Source organism: Labeo rohita, chromosome 20, assembly GCF_022985175.1.
Source record: "Labeo rohita strain BAU-BD-2019 chromosome 20, IGBB_LRoh.1.0, whole genome shotgun sequence".
NCBI classification, from domain to species: domain Eukaryota; kingdom Metazoa; phylum Chordata; class Actinopteri; order Cypriniformes; family Cyprinidae; genus Labeo; species Labeo rohita.
The window spans coordinates 33,197,864-33,220,590 of NC_066888.1; the positions used below are offsets into that span (position 1 = coordinate 33,197,864).

Genomic DNA, 22,727 nt, shown 5'->3' on the forward strand with positions numbered 1-22,727 from the left:
ATGTTGTTAGCATTATTAGCAAGTTACTAGTATGTTTCTAGGAAGATTAGCATGTTACTAGCATGTTAGCATGATTAGCAAGTTACTAGTATGTTTCTAGGAAGATTAGCATGTTACTAGCATGTTAGCATGATTAGCAAGTTACTAGCATGTTGTGAGCATGATTAGCATGTTGCTAGCATGTTGTTGGCATGATTAGCAAGTTACTAGCATGTTTCTAGCAAGATTAGCATGTTAGTAGCATGTTAGCATGATTAGCAAGTTACTAGCAAGCTGTTAGCATTATTAGCAAGTCACTAGTATGTTTCTAGGAAGATTAGCATGTTACTAGCATGTTAGCATGATTAGCAAGTTACTAGCATGTTGTTGGCATGATTAGCAAGTTACTAGAATGTTGTTGGCATGATTAGCAAGTTACTAGCATGTTGTTAGCATAATTCTAGCATGTTTAGCATGTTGCTAGCATGATTAACAAGTTAGTTTGAATGAGTTTAAATGGATTAGAAATTGACAGTTGACAGGAGTTTTGACAGTTGGAGTTTGAATAGTTTTCCCAGTTTTAATCGTCAGTTTTAGGAAAACTGTAAGTCCGATCAGTTAGAAAAGACACAGCACACTCGAATAAATCAGTCTGAAGATCTGGGCTGAGTCTGGAGTTTGTAGAGTTAAAGCTCTAGGAGGAGATACAGTCAGAAATGTTAGTCTCAGAAGAAGAAGAAGAAGTTTAAATAGCATTTCAGTAAGTTGCCTTTCTCAAGCCAACTTAATAATAGATGTGTCCAGGAAAGCTTCTGATTATGAGCACAGTTTCCTTATACACTTATGAAGTACATTTGACAGTTCTATAAAGGCAGCCTGTTATAAATGCATTGTGGTTTGAGCATTTATCGATTGGTTTTGGCGGATGCAGAATTGCAGATGAGGGAAATCGGTCCGTGTGCCGCACCATAATGCGGGTTCGTTTCTCACCAGTCTGAAAATCTGAGCGTTGGGCGAAACAGAGCTTCATTTTCAGCAGCCGGTCCTGATGTGTGCGCTCATCCGTCTAGTGTTTGCGGCTCAGCCGAGGGCAGGAGGTCATTTCTTTGTGTTGTGGATGCAGGCGCGGCCGCGGGCTGTTTCCAGATATACGAGGTGATAAAGTTATTGCTTTAGTAGCAGGTAACAGCCGTCGCAGCCTAAAACCATCTGAGTCTGATCTATGATTTCATCAGACAGCTGCCGGATCCTCTATTAGTGCAAACATCACTGTTACTGCTGCTGAAAAACATAGGACTTTAAAGGGGTAGTTCACACAAAAATTTATTTTCTGTGATGTTACTCAACCTCAGACCATCCAAGATGGAAAAAAGATTTTTAGCTGAAACTGTTGGTTCATCAAATGCAAGTAAAAAAAAAAAAAAAGAATATCTGTGTCTCCCGATGATTTATTGTGGTCTTATGAAGTGAAACAATCAGTTTGTGCAAGAAACTGAACATTGTTTATAACATAATAGGCTTTCTTTGACACTCAGTGTGCTGGCACCCATTGACTTAGTATACTTGACAGTCTCTGTGTAAACATAAAACAATGCTGCTGCTGTCTTTCTAAAGTCAATTTAATTCTGAGTAAGTATTTGGCTTGCATTTTTCTTACTATAAGAAAGATGCAAGTCAATGGGTGCCGCACTTTGAAGTGTCTTATGAAGTGAAACAATCGGTTTGTGCAAGAAACTGAACATTATTTATAACAGTGGTTCGCAACCGGGGGGGGGCGCGGACACTCTTGCGGGGGGGCGCGAGTAGGCTACAGGATGGGAGCAAAAAAAACAGAAAAAAAAATGCAAATTCGTGATCTTTGTTTGGATTCATCGGATCTATTTTCGCTGCTAAAATAGACCAAAACAGTCATTATTTCATCAAAAATATAAGTGACTTAATATTATTAACTTGTTTGTTGAACTGTCATATGAAATCAGTGTCACATTTTCAATCGTGAGGTGAAATTAAGTGATGGTCAATTGTCAGCTCTCTTGGTCGTCAGGTCGTGTGATGTATGTTGCTGAACTGTATTCAAATGTTATAAATATAAAAACACCACATTTTGAAATTTAACTGCAGTATGTCAATTTAGTTTATTTGTGTGTGCTGCGCTCATAGACTTTAGAAAACGGCGCTCATTTGTTTGATCAGTGATGCGCGGGTTGATCCAAAACGAGCGGGTGCTTGCGGTCACCCGCGGTTACCCGCAGTTACGAGTCATCCAAAAATATTTTTAATGATATTCGGGTCGCGGCGGTCGGGTCGTTTGAAATAAAGATTCCAATTAAACCTTTGTAATTTATAGGAAATATTCAAGCAATAATATATAAATTATCTCATGTATATCCTTGTTTAAAACCAGGGATTAAAAACGAATTCCAAGTAAAAACGGTATTTTTCTTTACATTTCCAGAGAGCGAAACGAACAAAATTAAACATTACTTAATAAATTCAAGGCATAATTTCCTTATTCATTTGATACAACTATTATAGCTATACAACTAATATATAAAAAATAATATTATTTTGTCATATTCGTGATTCCTGAATTTATATATGAAAACTTCGTTTTGAAGTGCTGGGGGCCCAACTGCAATGAACCAGCTTTGGGGGGGCCCAGCTTGCAAAAGGTTGAGAACCCCTGATTTATAACATGTAATCCAGAGCCTCAGGCGAACAGGAAATGTTTCTTTTTTCTTTTTTTTTTTTTTTTTTTTTTGGACAGTTTGATTCAATTTTGCATTGCCTGAAAGACTTTCTTTGACTCTGAATGTGCCGGCACCCATTGACTTAATTATTAAATTTATTAATATACTTGTCAGTCTCTGATGAAACATAAAATAATGCTGCTGCTAAAGTCAAATCATTGTCATTTAATCCCCATTAAAAAAGTGGAATTCTGAGTAAATATTTGGCTTGCGTTTTTTTCACCATAAAAAAAGATGCAAGTCAATGGGTGCCGCACTTTGAAGTGTCTTATGAAGTGAAACAATCAGTTTGTGCAAGAACCTGAACATTATTTATAGTATCAGGCAAACAGGAATATGTGATTCTTTCCCATGAACTGGTTCTTTTGGACAGTTTGATTACATTTTGATATGTTTTTTTTTTTACTCTCAAAGTACCGGCACCCATTGACTTGCATTTTATGAATCACCAAGCACTGCGGTTTCAGCAGAAAACTTCTTTATTGTTCTACTAAAGAAGAAAAGTCACCCACATCTTGAATGTTCTGATCTCTTTATGTTAATGAGAGCTTCTTCAGCGTTTTCTGCCAATGTGCATCTTTTGTAGTGTGTAGTTTGTTGTTTATTATTAAATATGAAGTCGGCGCTGGGAGCAAACAGGGATAAATATGTAAATGTGTGCACTGGGTTAAGATTATGAGATCTGCCCATTATCATCAACCTTTTGCTGCATCATGGCCATTTTAATGGTGTACATTTACTGTGATGCGAAGCAGTTTCAGTAGTTAGGGGTCGATATAATTTTTCAAGACTGCATTTATTTGATGGAAGGAAACAATATACATTTCAACATACTGTAATTTATTCATCAGACAGTCTGCTTGAAATACCAGTATGCATAGTGACTCACATTTGGTTTTTCACCATTGAAAATTGTAAAAATGCAACAATTTGCACATTGAGCTGCATTGATATTCTCAGATCTCTGGAAATGAGCAATGTAGGGTCTTAAAAGTGGAGTTGCCAAAGAAAAGTTTAAGAACCAATTTTCTTATATTGCATGCACAATTTGGATAAATAATATTTTTGGCACTCAAAAAGGTATGTCTTTAGTAGAAAAATATTAGCTGTATGCAGTTTTAGTTTTTGACTGTTAAAAATTGGTATGATTTAACAATTTGAATGCAGCAATATAAAGCACTGTTGAGATTCCAGTATCTCTGGATCTGAATCATATAGGGCCTTAAAAATCAAGAAAATAAAAGTAAAATGTGTTAAGAACCAGATTCTTAAGGGATATTTAGCTATGTTTAATATTTGTTGAGTTACAGACAGGCAAACTTTGGAAAATTAATATTTTTGACACTCAGTTTGTTATGTTTTATGCAATTGTTTTGATTGAATAAAACAAGATACATTTCTAGTTTCAACATTATTTGTTCTTTAGACACTCCTCTTTAAAAGAAAAAAGTATCAGCTATATGCAAAGTCACCCACATTTGTTTTTTGACGACTGAAAATGGAAAAAATGCACCAATTTTGCACCGGAAGCAGCTTTGAGATCCCATTAACTCTGGAAATTAACAATATACAGCCTTAAAAATGAAGATTCAAAAAGAAAAGTTTGTTAAGAACCAATTTTCTTATATTGCATGCATGCACAATTTGGAAAAATAATATTTTTGGCGCTCAGAAAGTCTTTAGTAGAAAATAGTATTAGCTGTATGCAAAGTTTCTGACTATTAAAAATTAGTATGATTTCACAATTTGAATGCAGCAATATGAAACAGCATTAAGATCCAAGTATCTCTGGATCTGAATTATATAGGGATTTAAAAATCAAGAAACTGAAAGTAAAATGTGTTTAGAACCAGATTCTTAAAGGATATTTAACTATGCGTAATATTTGTTGACTTACAGGCATGCAAACTTTGGAAAACTAATATTTTTGGTACTCAATTTGTTATGTTTTATGCAATTGTTTTGATTGAAGAAAACAAGATACATTTCTAGTTTCAACTTTAGTTGTTCTTTAGACACTCCTCTTTTTAAAAAAATAGATTATAATATTAAATATATCTGAATATTTTGGCTTGCATTTCTTTTACCAGAAAAAAAGAAAAGATAGAAAAATTCTTGAATTTGAGTGGTTGTCAGGGAATTGCTGAACAGCTGGTCATTTAGCGTCACAACATTTACGGCGGTGAGTTTTCCCGCTAATTGTCTTTAGAAAATATGATAATTGCGCCTCTGCATGTCTCATTAATAGTTCAGCCTTTGTTCTTTTTCCCCTTAAGCATTGTAATCGCTGATCTTTCCCCTCAGAGCGACTATTTTTACACAGAAAACCCCACGTGAATGTCACCCGTGTGGCGTGTAATCCAGTCCGGACACTGATTAGCGTCGCCCGGTCGGGTGGATTTCATTCCAGCGCTGTGAAAGCCAGATCTGACAGGCTGATGGGCCTGACGGTTGTTTGTTCTGTAATGACGGCTATAGATTACAGCAGGAGATCGCTGAGCGTTTGATTAAACCCACAGTCTGAGCCGTCACTGTTGTGAAGCGTCTAACAGAGAAACGCTGCTCCATTCTGACCCTCCACATGCTTATTAAAGTCACGCGCCGTCACGCTGCTTGATTCGCGCCGTTCTGAGAGGATTTTACCTTTAACATAGATTAAACCCAACAATAAAGACTAATCTTGACGCCTTGGCTGTCGGCCTTTATTTCCCTGCCAACGTTATCACATTACAGAAATGATAAAAGGCTTTTTTTCAGACATATGTTAATGTTTAAGTATTTTAACCAGTGTTATTTTAGTATCTTTGAATATATATCTTTTTTTATAGTTTTATAGTACTATTCTGAGTGACAAAAATATTATTTTTCCCAAGTTTGCATGTCTGTGATTTAAGACAATTGGTTTTAACAAACTTTTCTTTTGTTTTCTACATTTTCAAGGCCTTGTATGTGTGAATCTCAATGTGGCTTAGTGTCCAAATTGTTGCAGTTTTCTGATTTTCAATAGTTGAAAACCAAATATGAGTCATTTTTCATACAGCTTGTTCTTTCCTTTTAAAGACGAATGTCTGAGGAACAAATAATGTTGACACTAGAAATGTTTCTTCTTTTTTTTTTTTATCAAAACAGATGCATTGAACATACCCATCTGAGTGCCAAAAATACTATTTTTCCAAAGTTTCCATGCCTGTAACTTAAGAAGTATTAAAGATGTCTCAATATTCTTGTAAATTTTGGTTCTAAACAAACTTTTATTTTAGCATCTTTATTTTTAAGCCCCTAAGTGGCTATTTCCAGAAATATGGGGATCCCAATGTGCCTCAGTGTGAAAATTGTTGCATTTTTCCCATTCACAGTGGTCAAAAATCAATTGTGAGTGACTTTGCATTTAGCTGATACTTTTTTATTTTAAAAAGGAATGTCTGAAGAACAAATAATGTTGAAACTAGAAATGTATCTTGTTTTCTTCCATCAAAACATTTGCATAAAACATGCCAGTGTGAGTGCCAAAAATATTAATTTTCCAATGTTTGCGTGCCTATAATTTAGGAAGTATTAAATATGTCTCAATATCCTTTTAGATTCTTGTTCCTAACAAACATTTCTTTTGGTACCTTCATTTTTAAGGCCATATAAGCTTTATTTCCAGAGATATGGAGATCGTAATGTGGCTCCATGGGTAAAATTGCACAAATTTCAGTGGTCAAAAAACAGCTGTAGTTCACTGTGCATACTCTGATACTTCTTTCTATTAAAGACATGCCTTTCTGAGAGCCAAAAAATGTTATTTATCCAAAGTTTGCAATGCCTGTAATTTGAAAAATTGGATCTTAACAAACTTCCCTTTAGGTATCTTCATCTTTAAGACCCTATATTGCTCAGTTCCAGAAATGTGGGGATGTCAATGTGACTTCATGTGCAAATTGCTGCATTTTAAATAGTGAAAAACCACATGAAAGTCTTTGTATTGAGCTGATACTTTTGTCTTTTAAAGAAAAATGTCTAAAGAACAAATACTGTTAAAAGTACCAAAACAATTGCATAGAACATCACATATTGAGTGCCAAAAATATCATTTTTCCAAAGTTTGCATGTCTGTAACCCAATAAGTATGAAAGATACTTTTACATTAGTTTACATTCTGGTTCCTAACAAACTTTTCTTTTGGTATCTTCATTTTTAAGGCCATATAAGTTTTATTTCCAGAGATATGGAGATCGTAATGTGGCTCCATGGGTAAAATTGCACAAATTTCAGTGGTCAAAAACCAGACGTAGTTCACACTGCATACTCTGATACTTCTCTCTATTAAAGACATGCCTTTCTAAGAGCCAAAGAAATGTAATTTTCCAAAGTTTGCAATGCCTGTAATTTGAGAAAATTGGATCTTAACAAACTTTCCTTTAGGTATCTTCATTTTTAAGACCCTATATTGCTCATTTCCAGAAATGTGGCGATATCAGTGCAGCTTCATGTGCAAATTGCTGCATTTTTCATGGTGAAAGTCTTTGTATTGAGCAAATACTTTTTGCTTTTAAAGAAAAATGCCTAAAGAACAAATAATGTTGAGACTAGAAGTGTATCTTGTTTTCCTCTACCAGAACAATTGCATTGAACATCACATATTGAGTGCCAAAAATATAATTTTTCCAAAGTTTGCATATCTGTAACTCAATAAGTATGAAAGATACTTTTACGTAATTTTATATTCTGGTTCCTAACAAACTTTTGTTTTGGTATCTTCATTTTTAAGGCCATATAAGCTTTATTTCCAGAGATATGAGGATCTCAATGCAGCTCCATGGGTAAAATTGCACAAATTTCAGTGGTCAAAAACCAGACGTAGTTCACTTTGCATACGCTGATACTTCTTTCTATTAAAGACAGGCCTTTCTGAGAGCCAAAACATGTTATTTTTCCAAAGTTTGCATGCCTGTAATTTGAGAAAATTGGTTCTTAACAAACTTTCCTTTTGGTATCTTAATTTTTAAAAACCCTATATTGCTCTTTTCCAGAAATTTGGGGATATCAATGCGACTTCATGTGCAAATTGCTGCATTTTTCATGGTGAAAAACCACATGAAAGTCTTTGGATTGAGCTGATACTTTTGCCTTTTAAAGAAAAATGTCTAAAGAACAAATACTGTTGAAAGTAGAAGTGTATCTTGCATTGAACATCACATATTGAGTGCCAAAAATACTCTTTTTCCAAAGTTTGCATGTCTGTAACCCAATAAGTATGAAAGATAGTTTTAGATCATTTTATATTCTGGTTCCTAACAAACTTTTCTTGTGGTATCTTCATTTTTAAGGCCATATAAGCTTTATTTCCAGAGATATGAGGATCTCAATGCAGCTCCATGGGTAAAAACCAGACGTAGTTCACTGTGCATACTCTGATACTTCTTGCTATTAAAGACATGCCTTTCTAAGGGCCAAAAAGTGTTATTTATCCAAAGTTTGTGTGCTTGTAAATCAAGAAGTACCAAAGATATCTCAATATGCAGTTGCATAATCACTCAGACCAGCTCCAAACCAAGCAAAGACGGCAGACGAGCTCAGAATTGGTGCGGCAGCGGCGTAATGAATCAGTGTATTTATTTAGAGCAATCTTCTCGGCCAAAATGGCCCGAGTCAATCGCTTCGTTGTGTGCTCGTAGCCGTCTTCGTAAAGGTAATTGCTCCAACCTGCGTGGCGATAATGGATCCTGGATGAAGTATTGACCGCCTCTAGATTTTGATTAAGGGCCTGCGGGGCAGAACGTGTCTTAATGAAAGTGAGGAATCAGCATTCAAGGTGGCAGCGTCCACCCGCTGATTGCGTTTGGATCTCCGGCGGATCCGGCGAGCGAGAGAGACGCTAAATTAAAGTGTCTTCGCCGATAAACATGTGCTGTATTTCTTAACGGTATAAGAAGAGGATGTTATTAGCGTCGTTATGGATGGGAGAAGGTCAGAGCTAATCAGTTTTGATTCGGATCCAGAATCTCTCTCGCGTTCGCCGGTCAACCGTTAGAGCTCGTGATGAATTGATCGCATTTCACAGCGCCGATCTCACCCGGTTATGCAAATACGTCTGTCTTTAAAGTATTAGTAGTAAGAATTAGCAAGTGAAATGACATCAGATTTACAATAAGTGCCATTTGGAGGAGCTTAAGGCGTCATGCTTGAGAAAGCAGTAAATCTGACCAATTCAACGCTTCGTCAAACGCGGGTTAATCGCCCGTCAGATGTGCCGCGGGAAAGAAGAATCATGGAGAATCTCTTTAACGTCTCAATAGCTTCTCCTAGATGGATACGGGAGTAAATGGAGAGCAAACCTCTGAGAAAAAGACTTGATCATCTCACGACGACTCTTCAGATTCTTCAGTCGTCGCTCTAGACTCTCATTGTGTGACTATTGGCTCATTCGTGCCTTTTTTTTCTTTCTAGAGGGTTTAGGAAAACCATGAATCATTTCTCAAAATTGCATCTCAAAAGGCTCCTGAGAACATTTATGAAACCTCCTGCTTCTCAGATGTTTCTCCTGAGAAAACCACAGACCGCAGTATTCTCACATTCTGAAGAAATCTCAATAATGTCTCAAATAGTGATCTAACGTCAGAAATCTTGATATAAATGCTCAATAAATGCTCATAAATTTCCATTAAATTATTTCAGTGATCTATATTTATTGTTTTTGTGCACTGTTGTAGTAGTACTATTTGTTATATATATATGTGTGTGTGTGTGTGTGTGTGTGTGACTGTGAAGTAAATCAAACTGTTTATTTGAGTGTATTTAAAATAATTTTTATACTTTGAAATTTAACATTTAATTCAGTGTGTTACTTGCCATTTCTTTGTAATTATTTGTGAAATTTCTGAGTGAAAAAATGTGCATTTAATGAATACAGTTAACACAATTAACAGAAATGTACATTGTTAAAAATGATATTGTAAATTAGAGGTTTTCAGAGTACATTGTCCAAAAAAAAAAAAAAAAAGTCTTTACTTAATTCAATATATTACCTGCCATTTCTTTGTTTTTGTGAAAGTTCTGAGCAATTTCTGATCGGAAATTTTCTGTTTAATCAATAAAATTATTACAATATTAATAAAATATATTAATAAAATATATAATATAATATATATATATATATATATATAAACATATATATATAAACAACTTAGTTTATTGGTTAATTAACACAAGTAATGGAAATGTACACTGAAAAAATAAATGAATAATAATAATAATAATAATAAATAGTCAAAATAAATAAATTATATTGTAGATAAAACAGGTTTTCAGAGTACATTTTCCCAAAAAAAAGAAAGAAAGAAATCTACTTTAAAATTTCACATTTAATTCAATGTGGTACCTGACATTTTTGTATTTTTTTCTGATCAGAAATTTTGTGTTTAATCAATAAAATTAATACAAAATTAATAAAAATGTACACTGTAAATTTTTGTTTAACTAATTAATTTTTATTGTTTTTCTTTCTTTCTTTCTTTCTTTCTTTCTTTCTTTCTTTCTTTCTTTCTTTCTTTCTTTATTTATTAGAATTGCAAGTTTATGTCTTGTATTATGGGTTAAAATCATGTAATTCTGACTTTTCATTCTTAGAATTACAATTATTTGACAATTTATTTTGCAATTTCTCACAATTCTAATATTTTTCTTACAATTGTAAGTTTGTTTCTCATAACTGTGAGTAAAAATATTGTGATTCTAATTTTTGTTTCTTAGAATTACAGTTTTTTTTTTTTGCAATTCTAAGTTTAAATCTCACAATTCTAACATTTTTCTTAAATTGCCAGTTATTTTCTCACAATTCTGAGTTTAAAACTTGCCATTTTGATAAAGTGTGAAGATTGAAAAATTGTAAGATTTAAACAATAAACAACAATAATAAAAATAAAAAAAACTATTTCAGTCTTTCTACTTAAAATACAATGTTTTACTTTTCTTTGTAATTTCTTTATAATTATTTAATTATTTAATTATTTTAATTGACACTAATTATTATCAGTTTCTGAGAGAAAATAGTTTTGCTGCAAATCCAATATATAATTAATGGCTTGACTGTAAATAATTTGTACCAAAAAAAATGTAGTATACAGTGTATATTTTCATATATATATATATATATATTTGTGTGTGCACAAATATATATATATATATATATATACAGAACTCTGACAAATATGTTGAGTCTGTTGCACTGTGAAACCTCGGAGCAATATGTGAGTCCGGCGGGAATAGATGTGGGTAAAATGATGTCAGGCTGATGCTGTAATAAGCGAGTTGCTGGAGGACAGCGGTGGTCCGTCGTGAAGGCCGGCAGGTGTGGGTTTGAGTCCCTCGCGTGAGGAATCGTCCTGCCGGGTCATTGATCAGGAACGTCAATCTGTCCTCCGGAGGAAAGTATAAATAGAAAGACGCTGGCAGCACCTGAAATGATGTTCTTTCTCCTCTGGGAAAAGCCGCTGAAGGCGTTGAGTGATTTAGTCTGTCGCACTATTTCACTCTCTCTGTTTCTGTCGCTGTGACAGCGAGTACATCTTTATCTTCTGTTGCTAGTCGAGCGGATTCACAGAAAACAAAGTTTGTTTTATTGGCAGAAAAGTCACTTGAAATTCATTTACTGTGTTTAAGAAAAGGATATCACATGCCGAGATACTGGCAATCCGCTTTAAATGTTTTGGTTGTTTTTTGTTTTGTTTTTTCAGCCGGGATCCTTTGAAAAAGGTCACAAAAATCTTTTTTTAAATTTTTTTTTTTAGTTAAAAAAAAATTGAGTAATTCTGACTTTTCTTAGAATTGCAATTAAATTGCTTTTTTTTTTTTTTCTCAGAATTTCATGTTTTTTTCTTGCAATTTTACCATTTTCCTTAGAATTGCAAGTTTATTTCCTGCTATTTTTTTCTTAGAATTGGCAATTTTACTTATCGCAATTCTCACTTTTTTCTTAGAATTGCAATTTTATGTCCACCAATTTTGAAAATTTTCTTAGAATTGGCAATTTTATTTCTTGCAATTATGGGTTCATTCATAATTCTGACTTTCCTTAGAATTGCAATTTTATTTTTATTTCATGCAATTCTGACATTTGTCTTAGAATTGCAAGTTTATTTTGTGCAATTTTAACATTTTTCTTAGAATTTTATGTTTGTTTTCATGCAATTCTGATATTTTTTTTAAATTTCAAGTTTATTTTTATTTCTTATAATTCTCGCATTTTTCTCAGAACTGCAATTTTATTTCTTGCAATTATGGGTTAAAATCACATAGTTCTGACTTTTCTTAGAATTGCAATTAAGTTTCATGCAATTAAAATTTTTTTCTTAGAAATGGCAATTTTACTTCTCGCAATTCTCACTTTTTTCTTAGAATTTTGATTTTTTTTTCACCAATTTTGACATTTTTCTTAGAATTGGCAATTTTATTTATTGCAATTATGGGTTAAAATCACATAATTCAGACTTCTGCAATTAAATTTCTCACAATTCTGACATTTTTCTCAGAATTTCAAGTTTATTTCTTGCAATTTTGATATTGTCCTTACAATTGCAAGTTCATTTTGCACAATTTTAAAATTTTTCTTAGAATTGCAATTTTATTTCCTGCAATTCTTAGAATTATAAGTTTATTTATTCACAATTATGGGTTAAAATCATGTAATTCTGACTTCGGCAATTAAATTTCTCACAGCTCTGACGTGTTTCTTAGAATTTCAATTTCAGTTTTTCTTTATTTCCTCCATGATGTTCTGCTGTGAGTCACGTGATGTTGTATTGTTTTCTTCTGTTCAGATCTGGACGAGCCGGTGGTGACGGTTCATCAGAGTATCGGTGAAGCTAAAGAGCAGTTTTACTACGAGCGGACGGTTTTTCTGCGCTGCGTCGCGAACTCCAACCCTCCCATCCGCTACAGCTGGTACCGCGGACGAGACGTTCTCTCGCAAGGCTCCGATAAAGGCGTGGAGATTTACGAGCCCTTTTTTACCCAGGTAAGAATGTAACCCTTGATCTAAATACTGCTGTAATGCTTTTCTGATATTTTTTTCGGAATTGTACTTTTATTTTTATTTGATTTTATGCAATGCTGACATTTGTTGTAGAATTGCAAGTTTATTTTGTCCAATTTTAACATTTTTCATAGAACTGCAATTTTATTTCTTACAGTTCTGACTTTTTTTAAGAATTGCAAGTTTATTTCTCACAATTCTAGCATTTTTCTTAAAATTACAATTTTATTTCTCGCAATTCTGCCATTTTTCTTAGAATTGCAAGCTTCTTTTCATGCAATTCTGATGTTTTTTAGAATTGCAATTTTATTTTTATTTGATTTCATGCAATTCTGACATTTGTCTTAGAATTGCAAGTTTATTGTGCACAATTGTAACATTTTTCTTAGAATTGCTTTTTTATTTTATTTTATTTCTCACAATTCTGACATTTTTCTTAGAACTGTAATTTTATTTTATTTCTTACAATTCTGACTTTTTTTTCTTAGAATTGCAAGTTTCTTTTCATGCATTTTTGATATTTTTTAGAATTCCAATTTTATGTTTATTTTATTTCTCACCATTCTGACATTTTTCTTAGAATTTTACATTTATTTTCATGAAATTCTGATATATTTTTTTATTGCAATTTTATTTTTATTTTATTTCTCGCAATTCTGACATTTTTCTCAGAATTGCAAGCTTCTTTTCATGCAATTCTGATATTTTTTAGAATTGCAATTTTATTTCTATTTTATTTCATGCAGTTCTGACATTTGTCTTGAATTGCAAGTTTATTTTGCGCATTTTTAACATTTTTCTTAGAATGTATTTTATTTTATTTCTCACAATTATGATATTTTTCTTAAAACTGCAATTTTATTTTATTTCTTACAATTCTGACTTTTTTCTTAGAATTTTACATTTATTTTCATGCAATTCTGATATTTTTTTTAAATTGCAATTTTATTTTATTTTATTTCTCACAATTCTGACACTTTCTTTAGAATTGTTTATTTTGCACAATTAAATTTTTTTCTTAGAATTGCGAGTTTATTTCATGCAATTCTGACATTGTTCTTAGAAATGCAATTCTATTTTTTAATTTTATTTCTTTCCATTCTGATTTTTTTTTCAGAATTGCAAGTTGATTTTTTGAAATTATGGGTTAAAATCACATAATTCTGACTTTTCTTAGAATAACAACAAAATTTCTCACAATTCAGATTTTTTCTTCCGAATGCAATTGAAATTGTTGCAATTACGAGTTCTTTTTCTTAGAATTACAATTGTATTTCTTGTAGTTCTAAGTTTAAATCTCACAGTTCTAACATTTTTCTTAAAATTGCCAGTTAATTTTGCACAATTCTGAGTTTAAAACCTGCAATTCTGAGGGGGAAAAGTCAGAATTGTGAGATTAACCCTTTTTTTTTATTTTATTTATTTATTTATTTTATTTTTTTTATTTATTTATTTTTATTTTTTACAGAAATCAGCTATTTTAAATTGTAATAATATTCCACTGTTTACTGTGTTTTTGATCAGTGAGCAGAAGAGACATGTTAATACTATAGTACTTTCTGTTTTTTTCTAGTCCAGCTGAGTTTAATTATCTGTATCAGCGTGAAGAGCTCGTTCTCGGTGGTCGCTCAGGATTGGACATGTCGACATATAACGGGCCGCTTTGACTGTTTTTGCAGTCATTTTAAACTCAGCACGAGGTGATGCTGGTAATTAGCACGTCGTAGCATTTATCCGTCTGCTCTCTTGCCTCAACACGTCCCCGCCGAGCGCCTCGTCTCAAGCCGTTTGGCATTTGTTTTGTCGTTAAGCGTTTCACACACGCGTCAGGCCGCAGAGGAGGAGACGCGCGGCGCGGCGCGGCGGGTGTCAGCGGGAGGCGTCAGGAGCGCGTGTTTCTCTCGCTGTAGTTGTCAGGAGAACAGCTACAGCCGCGCCTGCCTGTCGTCCTGAGCCGCGTCCCGTCTGTCTGTTTCTCTTTATCGTGCGTTTGTCACTGAAACCCGGTCCCGTCGCACAGCGCTGATAAAACAGCACACGCTATGAGCAGAAACCAGGTGTTTGTGTGATGTTCACCTGTGCAGATCTCACCGGAGCGAAACACCGTGGCTGCTAACTGAGTGAATTTGGGAATGTGTCTTTTGTTACAGACACACAGGACTATTTTAGTAGAGTTTCTGATTTAGATTTTATTTTTAGATTTTATGTTTTCATTTTAATTTTTGTAAAAAAAAAAAAAAAAAAATTCTCTTTTTTTAAATCTGTGTATATAATTTTATTAGTTTTAGTTTATTTAGTTTTAGTTATTTTAGTACTTTCAACAAAAATGAGAAATGTGGGGATGATGATTAGTAGATTTTTATTTATTTTTTTATTTAATTTTGGTTAATGTTCATTTTATTTTAGAACACGAGAAATATCAAAAAAATATATGTGTCTGAAGAAATATTTATAAATGTTTTCTTTTTCTGGCAATAATAAATAATATATGCATTATATGATAAAAAAAAAACTTGGGGAAACACATAATTATTATTATTATTATTATTATTATTATATAGTTTATTATTATTATTATTATTATTATTATTGTTGTTGCTGTTGTTGTTGTTGGTTTTGTTGTTTAGTCAAATGATAAAAATTAATTTATTATTTATTTTAATTTATTTATATAACTATGAATTATTTAATCGTAGTAGTAGTAGTACAAATTAAAATTATTATGCAATATACAAATTAACAAAAACTATTATTATTATTATTATTATTATTATTATTATTTTATAAATTGCAGTTATTATTATTATTAAATGTATAAATCAACAATAAATGGCAATAACAACAAAAACAACAACACCAACAATAATAATAATAATATTAATAATAAAAATAATAATAATAATAATTATTATTATTATTATTTAATCACATTATAAAAATTAAAGAATACAAAATAAATGTATTAATTATTTTAATTTATTTATATAACTATGAATTATTTAATATTAATAATAATTAGTAGTAGTAGTAGGAGGAGTATCATTAATCAAATGATAAATTATAAAAATTAAAGAAGAATAAAATATAAATGTATTTTTTTATTTATATAACTATTAATTGTTTATTATTAATATTACTACTACTACTACTACTAATAATAATAATGAGTAGTAGTAGTATAAGTGACAATTATTGTGAAATATAAAAATCAACAAAAAGTATTTTTATTATAAATTGCAGCTATTGTTATTAAATGTATAAATCAACAACAATGATAATAATAATAATAATAATAATAATAATAATCAGTTTTATTGTTGTTGTTGTTATTTAATAAAATAATACAAATTAAAGAAGAAAAAAATATTTATTTATATAACTATGAAGTATTGAACAATAAAAATCATAATAATAATTAGTAGTAGTACTAGTACCATAAATTTGAAAAAAAAATTATTATGAAATATACAAAATAACAAACTATTATTATTATAAATTGCAGTTGTTATTGGTAAATGTATAAATCAACAATGACACTAATAATAATAATAATAATAATAATAATATATGTTATTATTATATAACAACAGTTATAATTACAATGCTACTTTTTTTTCATTCAAACGTTAAACCATAGAGCTTTTATTTTGGCGGAAACCTGCAGGAAACTCGTCTTTTCAAATGTTTCTCTTTTGTTGACTTTGTCGTTACAAACTTACAGAGATGTTTGACGCATGTTGTGTTTTCAAATGCTCGTTATAAGTGACTCAGAGACTTCATATGGAGCTGCATTTAGTGCATAATAATTGAAAAAAACTTTAATGATCTTACCAACACCATCCAATAACACACACACACACACACACGTCTGTCATCTGTGTGTGTGATGTGGTGTGTGTGTTGTTATTGGAGCAGACGCAGATGAGGTGTTGTCGTCCGCCTAATGAAATGATGTGGTGCGGCTGAGCGACGGCTGGAATGTGAAAGCGCGGTGAGCTCGAGATGTGTGTGATTTTGTAATCGGCCGCGACGAGCGGGACATCAAAGCGTCTGCTAACCGTCTGAAGATCCGGCCTAAAGACCCCCTGCGTCTGCGCGCCGCGCCGCACCGGAGGAACACGATAAGACCCCGCCGTCGCCGATATCGTTTCCGCAAATTAAAACTCCAAAGGTTGGCTTTGAAATGAGGAGCGTCTGAATGGATTTGCAGCGGAAGCGTAATCAGATCCAGATTAATGATGAAAGCTGTCGGCGACGCCTGCGTTTCTCACACTTCATGAGACGTTCGTCATGGACGTTATATGTCAGAGTTTAACACCTGTTGGTCTCTCAGATGCACCATCATTATAGTGAACTACAGCTAACACCACAGACAGGGGTGCAGCAACTGGGGGGAAAAAGGGGGCAGAGCATCAGCCCAGAGACTGAGAGGGGCCCCACTAAGGGGGAACCTGATTTTAAGGGGGCCCCATAGCTACGGGTGTCCCGTGTTCGAATCCCGACTCAAGGACCTTTCCCGATCCCGCCCACATCTCTCTCCCACTTCACTTCCTGTCCATTCTGATCTGTCCTGTCATAATAAAGGCTAAAAAAAGCCAAAAATAAATCTTTAAAAACAACAACAAACTTATTTTAATTTTAATTCAACAAGTTCACAAGAAAACATTTCTTATTTTGTCTTACTATAATAATAATAATAATAACAATGATAATAATCTAAAAATTAAAAAGTAAAATTGAAAATATAGATGTTTAAAATATTAAATTATATTATAAAAATAAAAAAGCATGTTTTGTTACTTGAAATAAAATAAATGTTAACTGAAATAAAATTAAATAAATGATATAAAACAAACTTAATTCAACAAGTTCACAAGGAAACATTTCTCATTTTATTTTACTATAATAACAAAAATAATTATAAAATTAAAAATAATTATTAAAAATAATAATATAAAAGTAAAACAATAAATAGATATATTTAAAATATTAAATTATAATATATACAATATTATTATTTTATTATAATAAAAATGGCGATTTGTTAAAATAAAAATATATATAATATAAAAAACAAACTTTTGTTATTATTATTATGAAATTTAAATAAACATTTTTGTGAAATATATAAATCAATAATAATGAATAACAATAATAATAATTATTATTATTGATATTATTGTTTTTGTTATTATATAACAGCCATATATTTGCATTATTATTATTATTATTATTGTTTTTATACAATAACAGTACAATTACAATACTAATAGGCCTATTTATGGTTAATGTTAAACCATAGAGCTTTTATTTTGGTAAATAAAATAAATGTTAACTTAAAGTTCACAAGAAAATATTTCTCATTTTATTTTACTATTAATAATAATAATAATAATAATAATAAAAATTAAATCAGTAAAATGAAAAATACAGACATATTTAAAATATTATATTATATAAATTATGCATTTTATTTTATTATAAAAATTTTGTTAAAATACAAAAAATACATATAAAAAATAAAAAAACTATTATTATTATTATTATTATTATTATTATTATTATTATTATTATTAGTGTTGCAATACTACAACAACACTAAAATAGCACTGGATGACATAAACAAATTATTAAACCTAATGTGATGCGTATTTATCTGTATAGTTTTATACATTTTTATTTCATATTTATGTTTTAGTACATCAAACTAAATTAATAAAATGTTAAAAAAGATAAAATAAAAAAAAAAAAAAAAAAAAAGATAAAAACTATATTTGTAATGATAATATATATATATATATATATATATATATAAAATTTTTTTTTTTTTTTTTTTTACTGTATTTTTCAAATGAGCATTTTTAATGACTGTATTTATTGAACTAAAATAAATGTTAAAGTTTAAAATAAATAAAAATGTTGCTTATGATAAGCAGAAAATCATAGCATACTTTATTATGAATTATTTGCACCTCCTTGATGTTTTAAAATGCATTTATTCATAATGCACAGAATCAGCAAGAAATGCTCATTTTGAAAACATTTATTCTGTTGCACTATTACAGAAATCTGAGCTGTTTTATTTATGTCTGACAGAAACATATGCATAAGATGAAGTTTATTAGTTTGAAACTGTGTCGTCCAAATGCATGAACATTTTACATGCAATTCAAATACATAAATCATAAATTTAGGCCTAAATATGTAGTGCGCTTATACAGAAACCACTGAAGATGCAACCTAAACCCTCTCCGGATATTTGACCACCAGGCTCAATTATTGAAAGAAATGAGAACTAATTCAGTGCTTCAAGTTTGAGAATTTCATCTTGAGATGCTGAGAGCGTTTACAGTGAAGATTGGAAATGAGCGATTACTTACGGCCGCGCCGCGGGGATGAATTAGTTCGCTGGTTTTTGGGGAAATGCATGTCTGCTTGTGGCCATATGTGTGTGGAGTAAACATGTGCAGCGTGTGTTAATGCGTGCGTTAAAGCGGTTGGCGTGTGGTTTTCATGTTGTGGGCTGTGGAGATGATTTCTCTGAGATGCGGCTCATGTTAACGGCTCTCATCACGCGTTATCTCTCCTCGAGCTCGACTCGGTGGGGAAACTGGGTCGTGAGATCAAACTACAACACGATAGCTCTGTAAAAACCCGGCCGGTGGAAATGATGCCTGATTATTGAGGTGATGATAGTGTCGTTTCCCTCGTGAGAAACTGGGTTACTCTAAATCATTCTCCTGCAGGCAAAATCATCATTTAACAATCACCAGCAAACTAAACTCAAGCCTGTAACCATGTCTTCAGCTCTTTGATAGTTGTTGTATTTCATATTATTAAATAAAAATAATTAAATTTTTTTACTTAGTAAAATATATCATATAAAAATATAATATAAACAATTAAATTATTAATAATAATATATTTGAAATATTATCTATGGACAATATAGTAAAAATATTATAAATAATCAAATTGTTATTAATAATATGCAATATAAAAATATTGTTTGTTAAATATATAAATTGAAATATTATAAATAATTAAATTGTTAAAAATATGTAATATAAAATATGTAAAATATAATATATACTTTTGAATTATGAATAATAATAATATTGTAGTACAAATATAATAAATAATTTAAAAATTATTAATAATATTCAGTAAGGAAATATCATGTTAAATATATAAAATATATTTTTTAAATAATTGTTACAAATATGTAATATAAAATGTAATATGTAAAAGATGTAATACAAAAATATAATATAAACAATTAAATATTAATAATAATATATTTGAAATATTATCTATGAACTATATAGTACAAATACAATAAGTAATTAAATTAGTATTAATAATATGCAGTAGGAAAATATTATGTTAAATATATAAAATAAAATATTTTAAATAATTAAATTGTAAAATATGTAATATAAAATATAATATGTAATATATGTAATATAAAAATATAATATAAACAATTTAATTAATAAAAATGTATGTGAAATATTATCTATGAACTATATAGTACAAATATAATAAATAATTAAATTGTTATTAATAATATATGAACATATATGTAAAATATATAATATAAAAATATAATATAAACAATTGCATTTTTAATAATAATATATTTGACATATTATCTATGAACTATATAGTAAAATATAATAAATAATTAAATTATTATTAATAATATTCAATATAAAAAAATTATCTGTTAAATATATAAAATAAAAATATTATAAATAATTTAATTGTTAAAAATATGTGATATAAAATATAACATATAAATATATAATATCAAAAATGCAATATAATAATTCAATTATTATTAATAATATTAGTATTATCAGCATTAAAATATGTCATTTAAAAATATATTAATAAATTGAATTAATAGTAATACTATGTACTAATAAATATTATGCATAAAATGTATATTATAATAAACATAAAATATATAATATGAAAATATTATATACATAAATTATGGAATATATAATATATAATATACTGTTAATTTAATTAACAGTAATAATATGTACTATAAAAATATGTATAAAATATATATTATAATACATAAATAAATAAATAATCATTTTAATTTACATTTTAATTTTAATCCATGTAAATGGATTTAGGAAATAAAAAAAAAAAAAAAAAAAAAGGAACAGTAAAAGTACAAAAATGAGAATTTATTTTGTAACCAATATTTATTTATTTATTTATTTTTTTAACATTGCATCAGATATTGTTGATGGCACATTTAGTGTGAAGTATGGTCATATGGTCATGTTGGACAGGAAGTGCATGTGTTTGATCTTGTGTAGTGCTGTCATGTAGTGTGTGTTGTGGAGCACACATTTGCACACGTGTTTCTGTCTGTCGCTCTGAGCTCCAGGGGGAAACCAAGATCTTGAAGCTGAAGAACCTGAGACCCAAGGACTACGCCAACTACAGCTGCATCGCCTCCGTCAGGAACGTCTGCGGCATCGCCGACCGCAAAGTCGTCTTCAGACTCACCAATAAAACAGGTGAGACTCTTAAAGAGACGCTTCATCATTCACTCAACCCCATTCACAAACGAACACGCTTACATAATAATACAGCTTCACAGATGTTTTATATTGGTTTTATTGGTCTGTTTTTCCTCACATTATGTCTTTTTATTTTTATTTCAGTTTTAGTTTTAGTATTTTTTTATTTTATTTCCAAGGCAACATAATTTTTTAAATTTATTTTATTTTATTCTTGTCTTATAATATTTATTTTATTTTATTTTATTTTACCTTATTTTATTTTAGCTTAATTGCAGTTCACTGATTTTTTTTTCTTTTTCTTGACTGCTTATTTCATCAAGAGTTTTAACAATTTTACTGGACTAAAAGTGCAAAAAAAAAAAAAAAAAAAAAAAAGAAAAAATGACACCAGACTAGACATAAACATGCAATGACAAAAATATAATTTTAGTTAAAAGTTTAGTCATTTTTGTGACTTTTATTAGTTTTTTTATGTCTTTTTATGACTATATAATTTTTATTTATTGTTTTTACTTTATTAAGTTTTATTTATTTTAGTGCTTCTGGTTAAACCAAATAAAAATGTGAAATGTTGCCTTGGCTTATTTTATTTTATTTTTTATTTTATTTTATTTTATTTTTTTTATTTGTATATTTTCTCTTTTCAATTTTATTTTAATGTAATTTTACTGGGTGTTTTGTCATTTTTATTTTTATTTTTTAATTTTTTATTAATTTTTATTAGTTTTAGCATTAGATTTATTCTTATGTGCAAAATATTTGTATATATATAATTGAATTTATATAAAAATATTAATAAAATCATAAACAAATATATACATGAATGTGTTTGTATTTACATATATATATATAATAATTACACACCGTACACACACATATTAGGCAAACTCAAACTTTTATTTTGTAGGCCATTAATCGCGATTAATCGTTTGACATTTTTTATTTTATTTAATTTTTTGTTGTAGTTGTAATTAAAGATGTGCACTTTCAAAATAAAAGTCATGAATGGCAGCGTTTGGTGTGTTTTTCAGCTCCGGCGTCCATAAAGCTGCTGGTTGAGGATCCGATCGTGGTGAATCCGGGTCAGACGGTTTCTCTGGTCTGCATCACCACTGGAGGAGAACCGACTCCCATTCTGACGTGGACCAGCAGCTCTGGATCTCTGCCGGAGAAGAGTCTGCTGAAGGACGGGGTTCTCACGCTGCCCGCCATCGCATCGGACGACGCCGGCGTCTACAGCTGCGTCGCCAGCAACAACGTGGGAAACCCGGCCAAGAAATCCACCACCATCATCGTACGAGGTCAGCGTCGCTTCTACACGTCATCTGACAAACAGGCTTTAGTTCATTTGTGTCAATGAATCGATCGAACCACTTATGATTTGTTTGTGAATCGTTCATTAGCCATTTTGCGTCGATGAACCGGTCGAAC

At 30.6% G+C, this 22,727-nt stretch overlaps 1 protein-coding gene across 1 annotated transcript in view; it reads left to right on the forward strand.

Moving 5' to 3' along the window:
• The window catches only part of LOC127183328 (MAM domain-containing glycosylphosphatidylinositol anchor protein 2), a 274,658-nt gene that overhangs the window by 176,072 nt on the left and 75,859 nt on the right, over nucleotides 1-22,727 (forward strand). Inside the window, exons 6-8 of the mRNA XM_051139299.1 lie at nucleotides 12,530-12,726; nucleotides 21,158-21,290; nucleotides 22,328-22,597. Coding sequence (XP_050995256.1) covers nucleotides 12,530-12,726; nucleotides 21,158-21,290; nucleotides 22,328-22,597 — 600 coding nt within the window. The remainder of the gene's footprint in view (nucleotides 1-12,529; nucleotides 12,727-21,157; nucleotides 21,291-22,327; nucleotides 22,598-22,727) is intronic.